The 18,239-nt window shown below is 46.8% G+C and overlaps 1 protein-coding gene across 1 annotated transcript; it reads left to right on the forward strand.

Annotated features, from left to right (window-relative positions):
* Nucleotides 1-1,177: 1,177 nt before the first annotated feature.
* On the forward strand, nt 1,178-15,123 carry endou2 (endonuclease, polyU-specific 2). The gene is made up of 6 exons (XM_055653237.1): nt 1,178-2,536; nt 2,836-2,900; nt 4,833-4,954; nt 6,422-6,534; nt 9,792-9,939; nt 13,113-15,123. The coding sequence occupies exons 1-6, from the start codon at nt 2,415-2,417 to the stop codon at nt 13,374-13,376; spliced, it is 834 nt and encodes a 277-aa protein (XP_055509212.1). The 5' UTR covers nt 1,178-2,414; the 3' UTR covers nt 13,377-15,123.
* Nucleotides 15,124-18,239: the final 3,116 nt, after the last annotated feature.

The following is an 18,239-nucleotide window of genomic DNA, read 5'->3' on the forward strand; positions in this document are numbered from 1 at the left end:
AGAGAACCTGCCTCCACTGCCCTCTGAGGCAGAGAATTCCACAGACTCACTACTCTCTGTGAGAAAAAGTGTTTCCTTGTCTCTGTTCTAAATGGCTTACTTCTTATTCTTAAACCGTGGCCCCTGGTTCTGGACTCCCTCAACATCGGGAACATTTTTCCTGCCTCTAGTGTGTCCAAGCCCTTAACAATCTTATATGTTTCAATGAGATATCCTCTCATCCTTCGAAACTCCAGAGTGTACAAGCCCAGCTGCTCCATTCTCTCAGCATATGACAGTCCCGCCATCCCGGGAATTAACCTTGTAAGTTTGGGAGGATGAGAGTTAAAGGGGGAATGGCTGTCGAACAGAGCAAGGGAAGAGTAGTATGTAGTGATTAGGGTTATGATGCTTGAAAGAGGGGGAAATGAAGAGAGAGAAGGAGAGAGGGAGGGAGAGAGGGGGAGGGAGAGGGGAGGCAATGAAAAGCTGCGACAGAGAAAATCAGTTTGTGGGGGAGATGGTTAGCCTTGATATCAAGCTTTGTCCCTGAATTTGGGGTCTTACTCAAATAGTAAATTTCCTCAGCATTTGTTTTGATAAGTTGACTAACAATGGGTAGAGTTGAATGTGAGCACAAGGCTGGTAGTAATCCCTGTGACCCTACATGCTGTGGAGTTGGAGGTCTGTGAGGCTATGTGTGAAATGTTGTGATTGGCTGTTTTTCTATGTTCTGGGCTATCCGTTTGTTTTAAGAGCTCTGTATTATGCTGAATCAGGCAAGTCCTTTCTGCTGATCGACCCCTTCACCCGTCCCATCCCATTGTCCTCACTTCACAGGGAGCTAATTCGGCAAGGGCCTTCTATTGGTTGCCTGGGGACTCCACCAATTACAGTCACATTGTGACGCATAAGAAGATGCACAAAAGCTGGCCAACATGTGGACGGTGAGAGGACAGCAGAGTAGGATCTTGGCACTGTGGCTGCAGCATTCAGCACACACGTGTGTGTCTCTGGGTTGACATGTGATAGCAGTGGAACCTTAATAATAGCACAGCCATTACGTGAATGAGTGTGAGGCGCAGAGAGAAAGGAAGTCCTCATACGTCACTCGAAGGGGGGCTTTATTGAAGGTAAGGCAATCTAAATTATATTGATAAACCATTTCACAGATGGAAGGTGTAGAAACATGTTGCATTATATTATCTGAGCAGGAACCCATTGACCTTGGCAACTCAAACGTTGAATTTATTGACATCTAAGTCCCTGCTTAGGTTGGGATGGAGGGACTGGAGACTCCAACCGACCCCCAGAATGGGGTAGCATGTGTACAGATATACTGAGTGACAACTGGTCTCCAGTGAAGCAAACATTTCACAGGGGGTTGAACACAACATCTTTGCCTATTCGGGGATTAGTGGACGTATCCACAGGGACTGTGGGAGGTATACATGGGCTGGAGATTTAATGGTGCAGGGGAGCCACAGTAGGTAACAGTGCACATGGACTGCAGAAGAAGATTCCGTGGTTAGGGCCAGCAGCTTCAAGCCCCCACCATTGAGCTTAATCAAGCAGAAAGGGTGTATGTTCCATCTCATAGTCTTAGATTCAGTGTGGTACAGCTAATGCTGGTCTTTTGTGTTGAAATACTTAATCTCAATGGAGAGGGGTTACAAATGGCTTCACCATGGATGAATTAGTCAGGTGGTCACCTTTGATTTCTTTTCCCCCTTCTTTGTGAAGAGGTTCCAAGACTGATTTCTGAAAGTAGAGGATTTGGTAATGAGGAAGGCCAGTCACTCTGTGATATATTATTATATAAAACAAGAGAGTGTTGTCAGTTAGTATATCAATATATAAATTAGTAGAACTGTTTATTCCAGGACTGGGAACCCATTTTCAAAGCACATGTGTATTTCACAAACCACAATACTTTAATGTGCTAAGAGTCTGATGGAATTGTGAAAAGGACTTATGGCAGTGGGAATTTTAAACCCACGATGTGGACCAAATGGGGGTTGGGTTAACCACTATCAAGGAGTTGAAATGTGTGCAATTGGATCCAAGATCATGTAGTTACAACGTATTGCAAGGAGAGGTTCAGAAAGGATATGCATTTTCTGTCCTAATATTATTAGCAATGACCGAGCTCGTGAAACTACCCAATCCAAGTGCAAAGTAGAGGACACGGTGAGAATAAATGGTATTTATCCTTGAAATAAGGGCAAGTGTGATATGCAGGTTTAAAAATGAAAGGTAGATTTCTCCCTCAGGTGAGGCACCAAGATGATCAAGTTTTTATTAAAAACCCAGCTAAATTTTCTATTCAATTTACATTAATTTTGACAGTGAAGTGCTTCCTTCCCATCGATAACTTCTCCCCGCTGAACGCCTCACTCCATTTCCTGAGATAGATTTTTTCTGCATTGTATAGAATGGAAAGTCGTGCAGAATTATCAGGCATCGCACAGACACTGTGGGACAATGACGTGAACAGACTTCAACCGGGGATCGATTACAAGATTTCCCTTCAGGTAGGACAGAGAAAAACACATGTGTCTGCGAACTGCCAACTAATACCATACTTTTCCAAGGAACAGATTATGTTCATAGTGCTAGATAGCTGAAAATAAATACATGGAGTGTTAACACTGAACAAGGACAGGTTTTGTCGAAGACAAAAAGAAGAACGAAAACCTCTGAAGAATCTATAGGTATTTCAGTATGAAGAATTAGGATTGGAGCTGAAGTGGATGAACTTGCACTGTCTTGATGATTCCTTTGGTTTCAAATAACATTTGTTTATTATTGTTGGCAACAGGAGCAAGTCAGCCAAACTTACACCAACGTGACCAGCAAAACGACATTTCCGTTGTTCCTCTTCGTGAATGAGGACGTCTTTAAGAAGAAAACATTTTCAGGTGAGAGATTTAGTTCTAGGAGACTCCAGCTGTGATGGGAGCTGCCAGCCCCAGGATATACATGGTCAACAGGAAAACCTCAAACAACTTTGGTTCCAGAAAACTATTGGTTATAGGACTATTGGTTATGACTGTTCATCTCTCTCCTCGTTCACTCATTGTTAATGTGAAGCCTTATTCCCCCTCTGATAAAGAGTCCTGACCTGAAACATCACCTATCTACATTCTCTGGAGGTGTTGCCTGACCCGCTGAGTTATTCCAGCACGGTGTCCTATCCCCCCTCTCTTTGCTGTCATTGAATCTCTTAATCTTACTGCCTTTGTTAGTCTCTCAATTCACCAATCCATCTTTGTATTAATCTCTTTCACTCGTTCATTGTATTCCAGCCATTCCCATAGTTCCTGTATTCCCTACCCATGGTCTCCCTTTCAATGCTTCAGGTTTTTTATTTCACCCCTAAAAGACAAGGACCATTGTCATGACTCTACCCTCAACGTTGAAACAGATGTAAATATTCTGTTTGAAGTGGAATGCCTTGTACCAAGCTCACTTTCCAAAACTGGCTGCAGTCCTCCAGCAAGATCCATCACAGACCATATCATTGATCAAGGACGTGCGTCTTGATAGCCTTCGGCTGTATTATTCACTATATTAACCAGTGACATCCTCTTTCCGTCCTTCCCACCCAAACCACACCCTCTCCAGGTACCTTCCCCTGCAACCACAGAAGATGCAACACATGTCGCTATACCTCATCCCTCAACTATGTCTAGGGACCCCGACAGTCCTTTCAGGTTAGGCAGAGGTTCACTTGCACGTCCTCCAACCTACTGTATCCACGGTTCAAGATGTGGACTCATACATCGGCGAGACCAAACGTAGACTGGGCGATCGTTTCGCGGAACACTTTCGTTCGGCCCGCCTGAGCCTACCTGATCTCCCAGTTGCGGGACACTTTAATTCTCCTTCCCATTCCTACACAGACCTTTCTGTCCTCGGTCTCCTCATTGTCAGAGTGAGGCTAAACGCAAATTGGAGGAACAGCATCTCATATTTCGCTTGGGCAGCTTGCAGCCCAGTGGTATGAATATTGATTTCTCTCACCAAGTAACCCCAGCATTCCCTCTCTCTTTATCCCTCCCCCACCCAAGTCGCACTAGCTTCTCATTTTCACCCTACAAACGGCTAACAATGGCCTGTTTCCTTGATCATCATAACTTTTGTGCATGTCTCATTCATTGTTTTTTATCTCTCCACATCACCGTCTATTTCTCTCATTTCCCTTATCCCTAACCAGTCGGAAGAAGGATCTCGACCCGGAACCTCACCCATTCCTTCTGCCCAGAGATGCTGCCTGTCCCACTGAGTTACTCCAGCTATTTGTGTCTACCTTTGGTTTAAACCAGCATCTGCAGTTCTTTCTGACACATCCTCTTTCATCTCTGAAACTAATCTTCTCCCTATGTCACTCAACCCATATTGTTGGACGGCACGGTGGCGCAGCGGTAGAGTTGCTTCCTTACAGCGCCAGAGACCAGGGCTCGATCCTGACTACGGGTGCTGTCTGTACGGAGTTTGTACGTTCACCCCATGACTGCGTGGGTTTTCACCGAGATCTTTTGTTTCCTCTCACTCTCCAAAGATATAGAGGCTTGTAGGTTAATTGGCTTGGTATAAAAGTAAATTGTGCCCAGTGTGTGCAGGATAGTGTTAATGTGCGGGGATCGCTGGTTGGTGTGGACTCGGTGGGCCGAAAGGGTTGTTTCCACTAAACTAAACTAAACTAAACTAAACTAAACTAAACTAAACTAAACTAAACTAAACTAAACTAAACTAAACTAAACTAAACCCATGTCTGGATGTCTGAGAGTGAATGACTGGTCCCATAAATGCATGGACTGAATCAAAAATACATGTGCCATTCCTTTTAGCTTTCATTTCCCTGTTGGATAATTATGAGGCTGACAGAGGGCAACCTGAGGTCATTACCCCAGAGGAGGAGAATGAAATCCACAGCTTTTTGGATGCTCTAATGGAGACCAGAGTGTTGCAGGTTGGTTTGGGTGAGGGATATGGGGTGAAGCAGCCCGGCCAGTTCGGGAACGTGGTCACAAGTCAAGAGGGAAATAATATCTGACAAATGGATAAGAATGGATAAAGGTGAACCAGTTGATATGTTGTGTTTTGGCACACATAAGAAAAGGAAACAAAATGACAGCAGACAGTATTGGGACTAGTATCCTGCCTAGGAAATTGGAATAGGATAGGAAACAATGAGTGGGAATAACTGGGTCAGCTTCAGTTTGAGAACCTGTGATAGGTGCAGTGTCACAAGAATCAGTGCATAGTCCTCAGTTGTTCTTGATCCATCCCTGCTGAAGATCGGAAGAAAACGTGGCAACGAGCTGTGAGAAGCACACGCGAGCTTCCAAACAGGTTCAGAAAATGGGCTCAAAATTACCGGGTGAGATATAATGCAGAAAAATGTAAGGTCGTCCATTCAGGAAGATAAATACAAAGGCAGAGCAGTTTCCAAATGGTTAGAGATTGAACAATCGTGCTGTTCAGAGGGACCTGGATGTCTGGAAGTTTACACGTAGAACTACCAAGAAGATAAATGGTATGTTGGCCCTAACACAGCAGGATTTGAGCATAGGAGTGGAGATGTCCTGTTTCAATTATAAATGCCTGAAGAAAGGTCCTCATCGATACAACAGCTGCCCAGTTCCACACAGATGCTGCCTGACCCACTAAGTTCCTCCCGAACATTGCTTTTTTGTGCAAGATTCCAGCATCTGCAGTTTCTTGTGCCTTCATTTATATAGAGTCCTGGTAGACTGCCATCTTGAATATTGTGTATGGGTCTGATTTTTCATTTGTAAGGAAGGATTTACATGTGATAGAGGGAGTGCAGTGAAGGTTGAATGGATAGATTCCCAGGAGGAGGATTTTTTGCCTGAGGAGAGATTAAGCCAACTGGCTTTTACTCTAGAGTCAGAAAAATGAGAGGCACTCTCACTGAAACACACAATATTATTTTGAAGTTTGACAAGGTGGATCCAAGCTGGTGCTATCCTGGCTGTGGTCTCCAGAACCAACAATCTTGTCTCAAAATATGGGGTCAGCCATCCTGGACAGACGAGAAGATCTGATCTTCAGTTTAGTTTATTGTCACGTGTATTGAGGTACAGTGAAAAGCTTTTGTTGCGTGCTAACCGGTCAGTGGAAAGATGTTGCTTCAGTCAGAAGAGAATGAATCCTCGGAAATTTACATCAAAACAGATGTGAATGCTTATTCAGTACATTCAAGCCAGATAGATAGAGCTTTGAAAATTAGCGTTACCGGAGAGTGGTTCGGAGGTAAAATCTGCCATGATCTTATTTAATGACAGAAGTGGTACGAGAGCCCTACTTCTATTTATCATGCTCCTTAAGTACTTATGATCTGACAGAAAGAACCTAGCTTGTTATATTTATTCATCTTTCCCACTTGTGAATATTTCTTCCCTTTTCTTCTCAGATCGCTCACAATTATTTAATCAAAAAAGGGAGGGCGAAAGTGAACACAGAAGAATTCAAATGGCAATTGTATGATATGTGGTTCCATCTATATACACGTGAAGGCTCCGATCAGTAAGTGACCCCAGTCATATTTCTGAATTAAAGCAGACTTTGGGATGTGCTGTAAACGTGGCAACGGGTGTATCGGTGAATGTCTGCTGTCTATGGGAGGATGTTTGAGTATGTGTGCATGACTGTTGGGTGTGTATGTGTGTGTGTGTGTGTGTAAGTTTGTGCACCTGTGCTGGTGCTTGGTGTGTGAATGCGAGTGGGTGTATGTCAGAGTATATGGGTGCAAGGTGTGAGTGTAGGGAGATGTACGAGAGCGTGGACGCTCAAGTGCATGAGTGTGAACGTGTGTAGTTCCACACTGGAGTTGTGGGGCATAACACCTCACTGACGTGAAGTACTAACCGAGCTTCTCTGCTCCTACGACAGCGCTCCATGTTTACCGGCAGAGGCATGTATGTGACTTGAAATTATACTTCACCCTTTTTCTTGCACCTACCAAACGCTGGGTACAGGGCTGATCCCCACTTATATGTCCCCCTGTTAGAAGCAGCATCATGTGTTGGACATGGTAATTAGGTAAAATGGGACCTGTGAGGGTCCTATCCAGAGCTGCGTGCAGGGTTTGCAGCCACTGTGTTGTGAACGCACTGAAGGCCAGGAAGCAAGGCAGGCTTTAAAAGATCCCTCTGCATGGCTGGTGACTTTAATTTACAACCCAAACACACAAGTGCCGAATGAAGAGAGCAAAAGCAATTCTGCCATAAAGACTTTTGCGTTCCAAAGCAGATATCAATTGCTGGACTCTTGAGCAAAAACCAGAGTGCCTGAGGAACTTTGCGGTGGAGTTGCAGCCTTACAGCGCTTGCAGCACCGGAGACCCGGGTTGAATCCCGACCTCGGGTGCTATCCGGACAGAGTTTGTGACCACGTGGGCTTTCTCCAAGTTCTTCATTTTCCTCCCACACTCCAAAGACGTACAGGTATGTAGGTTAATTGGCAAATGTAAAAGTTGTCGCTAGTGGTTGTAGGGTTGTGGTAATATGGGGGGATCGTTGGTCGTTGCGGACGCGGTGGGCCGAAGGGCCTGTTTCCATGCTGTATCACTGAACTTAATTAAACTAAACTAATCTTAGTGGGTCAGTCAGCATCTCCACAGGTGCTGCCTGTCATTGTTTCTTCATTCAGTTGCATGGGCTGCTCAGGATAAACCCTGCAGTTTCTGATCTGGTAAAAGGAGCAACTTTTAGCATCAATGATCATGAGGGTGAGCAGTACAAGGAGGAGGCAGAAAGGGCAGCAGCCGTTCCACCTGGGCTGTTGCTTCAAAATATACCTGACTTTCTTGAGGCGGTCTGGATCCTCATCACTATAAAGCAGCATAAATTATCATCATCACTATCTGCAATCACGTGGCTTGGCACATTCCCCATTCTATCGTCAATGTCAAGGCAGGGGAACAAACCCCATTCAATGAGAAGTGCGGAGGACATGGCAGGAGTAGCACAGTATATACACGAAGAACAGATGAGCCAAGTCAAGCTGCAACACTCAACGACTGGCATGCTAAAAGAACAAAAACTGTGCACAATCGACAGTCTCACAGGAAAGCCCTGCAATCCTACTCATGAATGGTGATGAGCAAATTTATAGGAGGAGGGGGCTCCAAGCTTCATCCATCCTCAACAATGGCAAGTGAGTGGTAAAGCAAAGGCTGAAACATTTACAACCATGTTCTGCCACAAGTGCCAAATAGAATATCCCTTTCGGCTTCCTCTTGAGATCCTCACCGTTACAGAAGCCAGTTTTCAATGTGTGCGATATGAATAAATTGGCTGAGGTACAGCAAAAGCCAGATGACCAGACAACATCCCAGCTGAAGTTCTGAAGGCCTAGTCCCGAACTAGCTGCTTTTCTAGTCCAGCTGTTGCAGTGCAGTCACTCTGACAAATCTACTCGACAACATGGAGAATTGCCAAGGTATGTCCATTACCGAAAAGCAGAACATCCAATGCCGCTAAAAACAACAAACTTCAGATGCTGGTTTACAAAAAAATAGAACAAAGTGCTGGAGTATCTCAGCAGGTCAGACAGTCCAACAAAAGGCACAACGCCTGATCCAGCACTTTGTGTCTTTAAAAAAATCTAATCCTGCTAATTGCCAACCACTCTTAATCATGAATAAACTGATGTGGAATTTGTCATCTACTTACTCTTCAAAACCCACTCACTAATGCCCATTTGGGTTTTGCCAGGATCACTCAGTCACAGACCTGATCATAACTTTGGCCCTATCGTGGAACAAAGAGCTGAATTCCGGGAGACACGAGAGTGTGGCTGCCCTTGATATCAAGGCAGCGTTTAATCTAGCCTGGCTTCCGATGACTGTTAAAAGTAAAGTGATGGTCATCAAAGGGAAAGCACCCAATGGCTAGAGTCATTCTCTGTACAAAGGAAGATGGAGGTAGTTGCGAGGCGATGTTTTAGTCCTGGCCTAGGATGCCTGTGAAGAAGTTGCTGAGGGCTTGGTGCTAGGCCCAACTCTCTCCAGCTACCTCCTCAATAACCTTCCTTCCATCCTATGCGCAGAAGTGAGGGTGTTCACTGATCATTGCACAGTGTTCAATTCCATTTACAACTCCTCAGCAAATGAGGCAGCCCATGCCTGCAGTGCAGCACCTTTCATGTACAGGACCAAGCATAAAAACAAGAACTGTGAAAATGCTCAACAGGCTAGGCTGCGTTGCTGGGAAGACAAACAGAGCTGCTCGAAGACTCATCAACAGAACTGGGAAGGAGACAAAAGAAGGTTGTTGAGCTGCATGAATGTGGGAGCGGATTGTCTCTGATAGAATAAAACCAGGGTTATCATGGGAATAAGACCATGTCATAGGAGCCGAATTAGGCCATTAAATCATTGAGTCTACTCTGCCATTCAATCATGGCTAATCTATTTTCCCCTCTCAACCTCATTCTCCAGCCTTCTTCCCTTAAACCTTTACACCCCCCCTTCCTAATCAAGAATAATCTTGCTCCAAACATACCCAACATCTTGGCCTCCACAGACCAATGTGGCAATGAATTCCACTGATTCACCATGCTCTGGCCAAAGAAATACCTCTTTATCTCCATTCTAAAGGCATGTCCTTTTTTAAGCTGCAAACAAGGTTTTCCGCTCGATAAATGAATGTGAGCACTCTTTTTTTTTTGCTGGGAGTGGAGGACATGGACTTTGTCGATGTTTTTTGTCCATGTGCTCACACTGTAACTGCTCCCATTCACTTGTTGATCTCCAGCCCTCACCTTCTCCTCCTCCACAGGCCCAATTCATCTGGGTTTGAGCACGTGTTTGTGGGCGAAACACGTGGTGGACGGACTGTCATTGGATTCCACAACTGGATCCAGTTCTACCTCCAGGAGAAGCTTGGTCACGTGGATTACAGAGGGTACACCATGCCGAATAACCAAGTCGAGGTGAGCAAACCACAAAGCAGGGAGGGCATGAAGTTAACTGAGGGTCTAAGGTGGGGGTAGAAGGGTGAATATACACAGTAAGAGTGTGAGTTGCAGCCTGGGTCTAATCCAGGTGTTCAGGTGGTGTATTGAAAGATTAACTAATGCTCTGGCCTGAGTTAGAGCCTGGAATTTAAGGGTTTAGTGTGCCGTATTGAGAAGGATATTAAAGGATATTAGATACCCGACAATTAACTGTGTTGTTATATGTGGAATGACAGATATTCAGCATAGTGTCTGTCTTGAAACCAAGCAAATGATTCCAGGGTGGATGACAGTAACAGAATCATAAAGATTTGGTCCACCATGCCAATGCCAACCTTTTTGCTCATCAGCACTGATTCCATTTGTCTACACTAAGTTGCTATCTATTATATATATATATATATATATATATATATATCCTATTGCTCTTACACTAACTTGTTCAGATGTCTGTACGTTTAATAAGCAAGTTTGGTATTTCGACTGCAGATGCCCTTGCTATAGGTCACTCGCTATAAACATTCTCGGCAGCTGTGGTGCTGCGTTGTGTGCAGGCCTGCGCTTCGTCCGTGGTCGGGGTCGGGCCCGGGTCTCCTGGCGCTGCTGAGTTGCTGCTGTGCCCTGTCCTCTCCCGGGTGTCCAGTCCCAGTCCAGGGGTGTCCAGGGCAGCAGGAGCAGGGGTGGTGGTGCTGGGTCCACCTCAGCTCTGCCTGTCCAGCCGGGTTAGCGCTGGCCTGGAGTGGTGGCAGCTCCGGAGTTGTAGCCGGCGTGGTGTGGTGGGGGGGGGGGGGGGGGGGGGGGGGGGTTGGCCTGTGGCCACTGGGTGAAGCAGGGGGTGCGGCTACTGATCCCCTACCCGTCGCTTCTCCATGCTGGCTGTGGGCCTGGGGGCCGCTGCTCCGGGCCGGTATCCCATCGGTCCGGAAGTCTCCGGCTGCCCCCAGGGCGGGGATGGGACACTGGGGGGGGGGGACTGGGGGATGGTCCAGAGGCAGTTCAGCAGTGCTTGCGGCACCAGGGACCTGGGTTTGATCCTGGCTGCGGATGAGGTGCAGGTATGTGAGCGCGCAGCTGCCAAGAATGTCTCCCCGCCTGTCCAGTCTCCCCCCCACCCCACCCTGTCTCCCACCCGCATCTGCCAACTCTATCTCCCGTTACCTGGCACCCCCGTTCCTCAGATTAAATATATTTTTACACATAAATCATGAATAAAGATAAGAATTTATACACAGTTTATACAGTCAACGCTTTGTTCGCTTTTTATTTATTGTGAGTGACCTTTGACAAATCCCATGATTCCTTGCATTTTTTTGCAATACCGAACTTGCTTATTGCCGCTGAGTATTTGGTGGTCTCTAGTATAACCCCAGCAAAGTGATTTATTAAAAAAAATTCCTATATCATACAATACAATACAATACAATACAATACAATACAATACAATACCTTTTATTTGTCATTTGAACCTCAGCTGTGTGACTTGAGTCTCCAGGTCGTTCCGGTAGGAGGCCGCTCGACGGCGCTAGGCCCCAACGGCAATGGAGACCCGACAGGGAAAAGGGCGGGTCTCCATGCAGGGAAGAGATATAAAAGTTTCCCCCATCCACCCCCCACCTCCCACATATACACATTTAAAAACCCGCTACAAACTAAACCCTCAACAGGACAAAAAAAAAATAAAAATACTCAGACAGACTACAGAGGCCCAGACATTGGACCATACCTACAGGATCACCTCTGCAGGTTCTGCTGTGATGTTCTCCCTAATCAATAGTACAACTCCCACTCCTGTTGAGCATTCCCTCTCTCATGTTTGACATTTCTACATTCTCAAACTGAGCTGCCAGCCCTGCCCTTCCCCCAATGATATTTTGATAATTGCAATAATATCATAAATCAATGTGTTGATCCATGCTCTTGGCTCATCCAATCTCTTTGTGAGGCTCCTTGTATTCTAGTAAATACTGAGCCCCTCAGTTCTCCCAAACTCCCTAACCTGTCTGTGTCTGCTCTGTCCAATGTACTTGTTCGACATCCTCTAGTTTGAATCAATCTTCCCATCTGCTGCACCACTACAATACTTCCTGACAAAATAGTGTTAACAAGTGGGGTTGTATTGATATATATAGATTATATATATATAATAAATATACACACACACAAACTTTAAAAAACGTATTCACACACATTATACACGCACACACGAGCGCACACTCTCACACACACACACACACACACACACACACACACACACACCCACACACACACCAACGTTATATATGTGATATAGAGGAGTGAGATCATCCATTTTCCCCTGTGGTCGGGACCTCAACCCTCCGCAACCGCCGCTGCGGGCGTCCAGAAGTTCAGACAAGGCAAAGTCCAGATAAAGTCCAGGTAAGTCCTGAATCGCTGCTTCCCCACCAGAGACCGCGGCTTCAGGTTGGTGTAGGCCGCAGGCAGGCCGTCGAAGATTTAAAGTCCCCGCCGCGCCGTAGCCAGAAGCACCGCAGACCGCAGGGCCAGCGGTCAGAGCTCCTCTCCAGGGGTCCCCAGTGAGGGACCCCGCTCCTGATGGTAAGTCCCCACCGCGCCCGCAATAGAAGTAGGCCGCGGGCCAGCGGTCAGAGCTCTTCTCCTCCCGGGTCCCCAACGAGGGATCCCAGGCTGCTGACGCCGCGCCAGCTGGAGCTCTGCAGGCTGTGGCTTCAGGCTGCCGCGGGCCAGCGAATAAAGCGCTCTCCTCTGGCGTGCCCCGGCGAGGGCTCGCCCGCTCCAAGGCGAGAGTCCGCGCTGCGCCCACAGCTGAAGCCCGGGCGCTTCTCCGGGAAAGGCCGCCCGATCCTCGATGTTAGGCCATGGGGGAGGCAACATAGAAAAAGTCGCCTCTCCATGGAGGAGGCGACCGAAGCGGTTTCCCCCGACCACAGGGGAAAAAAGTTGAAAAAACTAACAAGCTGCTGGCAGGGCTGCCGGCTTGCAGCGCCCCCACCGACCAGTACTCTAGTACGTTAGGTTATTTAAAGGGGATGATCCTTAATAAGAGTTTGGAGTAGACTTGGAGGGTTTGGGAGGGGGGGAGACTTGGATCAAAGAGTTTGAGGGGCAGGAGGCTGAGATTATATTTCCTGTTTCCCCCACAGCAACCGGATGAGAATAAGCACCTGCTAACACTGCAGTTCAGCTGGAAGAATGGAGTGAAGCCCCATGGCAGCTGCTTCCTGGGTGTGAGCCCAGAGTTTGAATTTGCCCTGTACACCATCATCTTCCTCGTCTCCCCAGACCACCAGCTCAAGCTCAGGTTCAGCGAGTACGAGGTGATGATCGTATGTCACAGCAACAAAAACAAGAACATTGAGACCACGTACCCCATTCTCTTGCGCTATTTAGTCAATTCATGGAGGTGAAACTCAACCCCAAAGGACCCCAAATCCATTCCCTCCTGACCTCCTCTACCTATTTGATTTCACCTGTTATCTCCATCTACCTCTCTCTGCCTTAAAAATATCCATTGACTTGGCCTCCACATCCTTCTGTGGCAAATAATTCCACAGATTCACCACCCTCTGACAAAATTAATTCCTTCTCATCTTCGTAAAGGAACAACCTTTATTTCTGACGCTATGACCTCTAGTCCGAGACTCTCCCACAGTCTAGTGTGAAACATCCTCTATACATCCACTCAATCCATGCCTTTCACTACTCAGTATGTTTCAATGAGGTGGCCCCTCATTCTTCTAAACGCCAGTGAGTATAGGTCCAATGCCATCAAATGCTCATCATAAGTTAACCCACTAATTCCTGGGATCATTCTTGTAAAACTCTGGATCTTCTCCAGAGCCAGCACATCCCTCCTCAGTTATGGTGCCCAATATTGTTCATAATACTCCAAATGCCTGACCAGCGCCTTATAGAGCCTCAGCATTACATCCCTGTTTTTATATACAAGCCCTCTTGAAATAAGTGCTAGCATTGCGTTTGCCTTCTTTATTACTGATTCGACTTGCAAATTAACTTTTTGGGAATCCTGCACCAGTACACCCAAGTCCCTTTGTACCTTCGATTTCTGGATTCTCTCCCTATTTAGGAAATGGTCTACAACTTTATTCCTACTACCAAAATGTATGACTCCACACTTTGCTACACTATATTCCATCTGCCACTTCTCTGCCCACTCTCACAACCTGTCCAAGTCCTCCTTCACAGTCCCTAATTTCTCTCCACTACCCTCCACCTACTTTCGTATCATCCGCAAACTTGGCCATTAACCCTTCAATCCCTTCATCCAAATCATTAATATACAAAGTGAAGAGTAGCAGCCCTAGCACTGAGCCCTGCGGAACTTCACTAGTCACTGGCAGCCAACCAGAAAAAAGCCCCCCTTTATTGCCACTCTTTGTCTTCTGTCAACCTGCCATCCGTGCTAGTATCTGCCCTTTGATACCATGGGCTCTCATCACCTTCAGCAGCCTCACGTCTGGCACTATTTTAGAGGCTTTCTGAAAATCTAGTTAAACAACTTCCAATGAATCTTCTTTGTCTGTCCTACTTCTTCAAATAATTGCAGCAGATTTGTCAGGCAAGATCTCCCCATCACAAAACCATGCTGACTTTGGCCTATTTTATCATGAACTTTTTAGCACTCCATTATCTCACCCTTTATAATGGACTCAAAAAGTCCAACTCAGCTACATCCTCACTGTGGCCAGAGAGCTGCTCTCTGAATAGTAGCCTGGACTCAGTCTGTTAAGACACACAAAGAGTATGATGTTCACCACGTGACAACCCCGTGAGAAGTACAGGGGATGCGCTAACCATCATATGTGGCATTCATAGCCCAAAGGCTTTGACTCTGCCGAGAGGGATTGTGGAGCACTCTGTCTAAATTTGACTGCTATCAGAAACGTACCTCCTTCTCACATCAGGTGGCTTGGACACATCCATCAAATCTTTTTTAATAATTCTCTGCAATGATGAAAACAATTTGTCTTGTTAAATTTGGCTGTCAGGATCTGGGCCAGAATATATTACTCATGACTAATTGTCTTTGCGAAAGTGGTGGGTAGCTGGCTTCAGGTACACCTTGTATCATTCTGGTGAAAGCACACCTGCATTGTTATTTGGTGGGGAGTTCCAGGGAAAAGACCCAGTAACTATGAAGGCAGCTCAGGGACTATGAAGGACTGCCTATGCCTTCCCAAGGCAGGATAGCATGATCATGCTGACCATGGCCTTTTATGGACCTGTTACCCTTGTCCTTCTTGCTGGTATGTTGCAGATTTTGGAGGTGCTGTTGTAGTAGCCAGGGTGAATTACATCTCATAGATGGGGCACGTTGTGGCCACTGTATCCTGCTGGTGAAGGGAATTAACATATAGAGTGATAGATGGGGTGCCAATCCATTGGATTGCTTTGGTTTGCATGGTGTAGAATTTCTTGATCATTGTTGCCACTACACTCATTTAGACAAGGAAAGAGTATTCTACATACTGCTGACTTGTATATTGTAGAGTGAGGAAAGTGTTTGGGCTGTGTAGAGTTGTAACACTGATCATGGGGTACTTAGCATCTGATCTGCTCTTGTTTGGCAGGTCCAGTTGAATTTCTGGTCAATGCTAGATAGATAGATCCTTTATTGTCATTCAGACCTTACGGTCTGAACGAAACTATGTTGCCTGCAGTCATACACAGAATCAATAATAACAAAACATACAATAAACACCAATTAAACATCCACCACAGTGAGTTCACCAAGCACATCCTCACTGTGATGGAGGCAAAGTCTTAGTTTCCATCTCTTCCCTCCTTGTTCTCCCTCTGCGCTGAGGCGGTCGATCCAGGCCGGAGATGCCGCTCTCCAGTCCAGCGGACCTCCGTGGTCATGTCGCCGCTGCCGATAGCCGGAACGCCATCCCCGCTCCGAGACGGCCCGCCACAGTATCAGCTCCGGGCCGCCGCCCCAGCTCCAGGTCGATGCCCCAGCTCCAGATCCTGCAGTCTCCGCACCGGGCCGCTGCCCCAGCTCCAGGCCGATGCCCCAGCTCCAGGTCGCTGCCCCAGCTCCAGGCCGCCGCGCCAGCTTCTGGTCCCGCAGTCGCTGCTCCAGGTCCCGCCGTCTCCGCTCCGGGCCGCTGCCCCAGCTCCAGATCCTGCAGTCTCCGCTCTGGGCCGCTGCCCCAGCTCCAGGCCGCTGCCCCAGCTCCGGGCCCCGCTGCATCAGCCCCAGGCCGCCGCCGAAAGCCAGAACGCCGCACCAGCAAGTCGGGCCACCGCTGCTCAGCCCCGAAGATGGCCAGCCTCTCGTTGGTAAGTCCTGGCTGGCTCTGCCTCCGGAGCCTCGGGGTCGGTCGCAGGCTGGAGGCCGCCAGCTCCGCCATTAGGCCTCAGCGCAGACGGAGGCAGAGAAGGGGGATACGACATGAAAAAGTCGCATTCCCCCGAAGGAAGAGACAGAGAACATGTTCCACCCCCTCTAACACAACCCAACAAACTAAAACTTAACCAAAACAAGACAAAAAAAACAACAGAAAAAAGTAAAGACAGACGGACTGCAGGCGAGCCGCAGCTGTTAACAGCGCCGCCACTTCCGGAATGCTAACCATCAGAGATATTGAAGGTCTTGACTAGGCAATGCTATAGAAAACAAGGTTAGGAGGTTAGATTCTCTCTTGTTGAAGATTATTCATGACCTACTAATTTATGGTGTGAATGTTACTTGGTGGTTATCAGCTCATCACAGGGCAGGGTCACTTGTTTTAGCCCCATCCTAGTGGCTTGAACTCAAATACATTAACTCCTTAATGTGGAACTGAGGAAAGCAGGAGCTGGGCATTTGAAATGACAGGACCACATTGGTGGATATGAAACTGCCCACAGGGCTATCTGAAGATTATCCATGGAACTTTCAATATATTCTGACCATTAACAGTAGCGGTAACATAATTAACAATGCCAATTCTGGCTCATTGCTATGTGAAATCTTGCTGTGGTCAGATTATGTACTATATTTGTCTACTTTATAACATTCCGTTGCCTCAATGTGATATCCTGCCATTACCCTTTACCCCCAATAAATCTAATTAAATTTTAAGTTTTGATCAAACCTTTTGTGACCTCCTCACACTTGTTATAACTGTCCACCTCTACCACTTCCAATGGCAGCTCATTGCATGTATGCATCACCCTCTGTAAGAACTACTTGCTTCTGAGGACTCTTTTAAATCTTTCTCCTCTCACCTTAAATCTATGCCCTCTATTTTTAGACTCTCCTACTCGGAGGAGATGACTACGACCATTTGCCTTATCTATGCCTCCTACACACCAAGGAAAGAAAAGTCCTAGCCTATCCAGTATAGCTCATGTCTTCTAGTCTGGGTAATATCCCTGTGAATCTTTTGTGCACCCTTTCTAGTGTGGGGCAACTGCCTCTCAGAATGTACACCCTGAACAAAGGCGCAGAATTTGTCACCTTCCAGTCTTCCGGCTCCTCTCCTCAAGTCAAGTCAAGTTTAGTCGCATACGCATACGAAATGTGTAGTGAAATGAAAAATGGCAATGCTTGCGGATTGTGCAAAAAGACTACAAAACAGAATGGAATTACATATTTGTGGGAGAAGAAAAAAGAAGAAACAGTAATTTAAAAAGACACAACACAACAGTAAATTGGTACAGTAAGTTAGTCTCTGGCGAGATAGGAGTTTGCAGTCCGAATGGCCTCTGGGAAGAAACTCCTTCTCATCCTCTCTGTTTTTACAGCATAGCAACAGAGGCATTTGCCTGACCGTAGCAGCCGGAACAGTCTGTTGCTGGGGTGGAAGGGGTCCCCCATGATCTTGTTGGCTCTGGATCTGCACCTTCTGATGTATAGTTCCTGCAGAGAGGAGAGTGTAGTTCCCATAGTGCATTTCGGCCAAACGCACTACTCTCTGCAGAGCCTTCTTGTCCTGGGCAGAGCAGTTCCCAAACCAAATTGTGATGTTTCCAGACAAGATGCTTTTCACAGCCGCTGAGTAGAAGCATTGGAGGATCCTCAGAGACGCTCTGAATATTCTCAATTGCCTGAGGTGGTAAAGGCGCTGCTTTTCCTTAAGGGCCTGTCTCACCAGCATGCGATTGCATGCATCTAGCGCGACCAAACGGAAGCGGAGTTCGCACTAAGTACGTGGTAAGTACACGCAAAGTTCGTGTGTGATGTAATTTACGTCATACTCACCAATTAGCTGGGCAGGAGGCAGGCCGACTGAATTTGGACGTCGCACGGCGTCAGGCGG

The sequence above is a fragment of the Leucoraja erinacea genome, chromosome 22, assembly GCF_028641065.1.
Source record: "Leucoraja erinacea ecotype New England chromosome 22, Leri_hhj_1, whole genome shotgun sequence".
In the NCBI taxonomy this organism is placed as follows: domain Eukaryota; kingdom Metazoa; phylum Chordata; class Chondrichthyes; order Rajiformes; family Rajidae; genus Leucoraja; species Leucoraja erinaceus.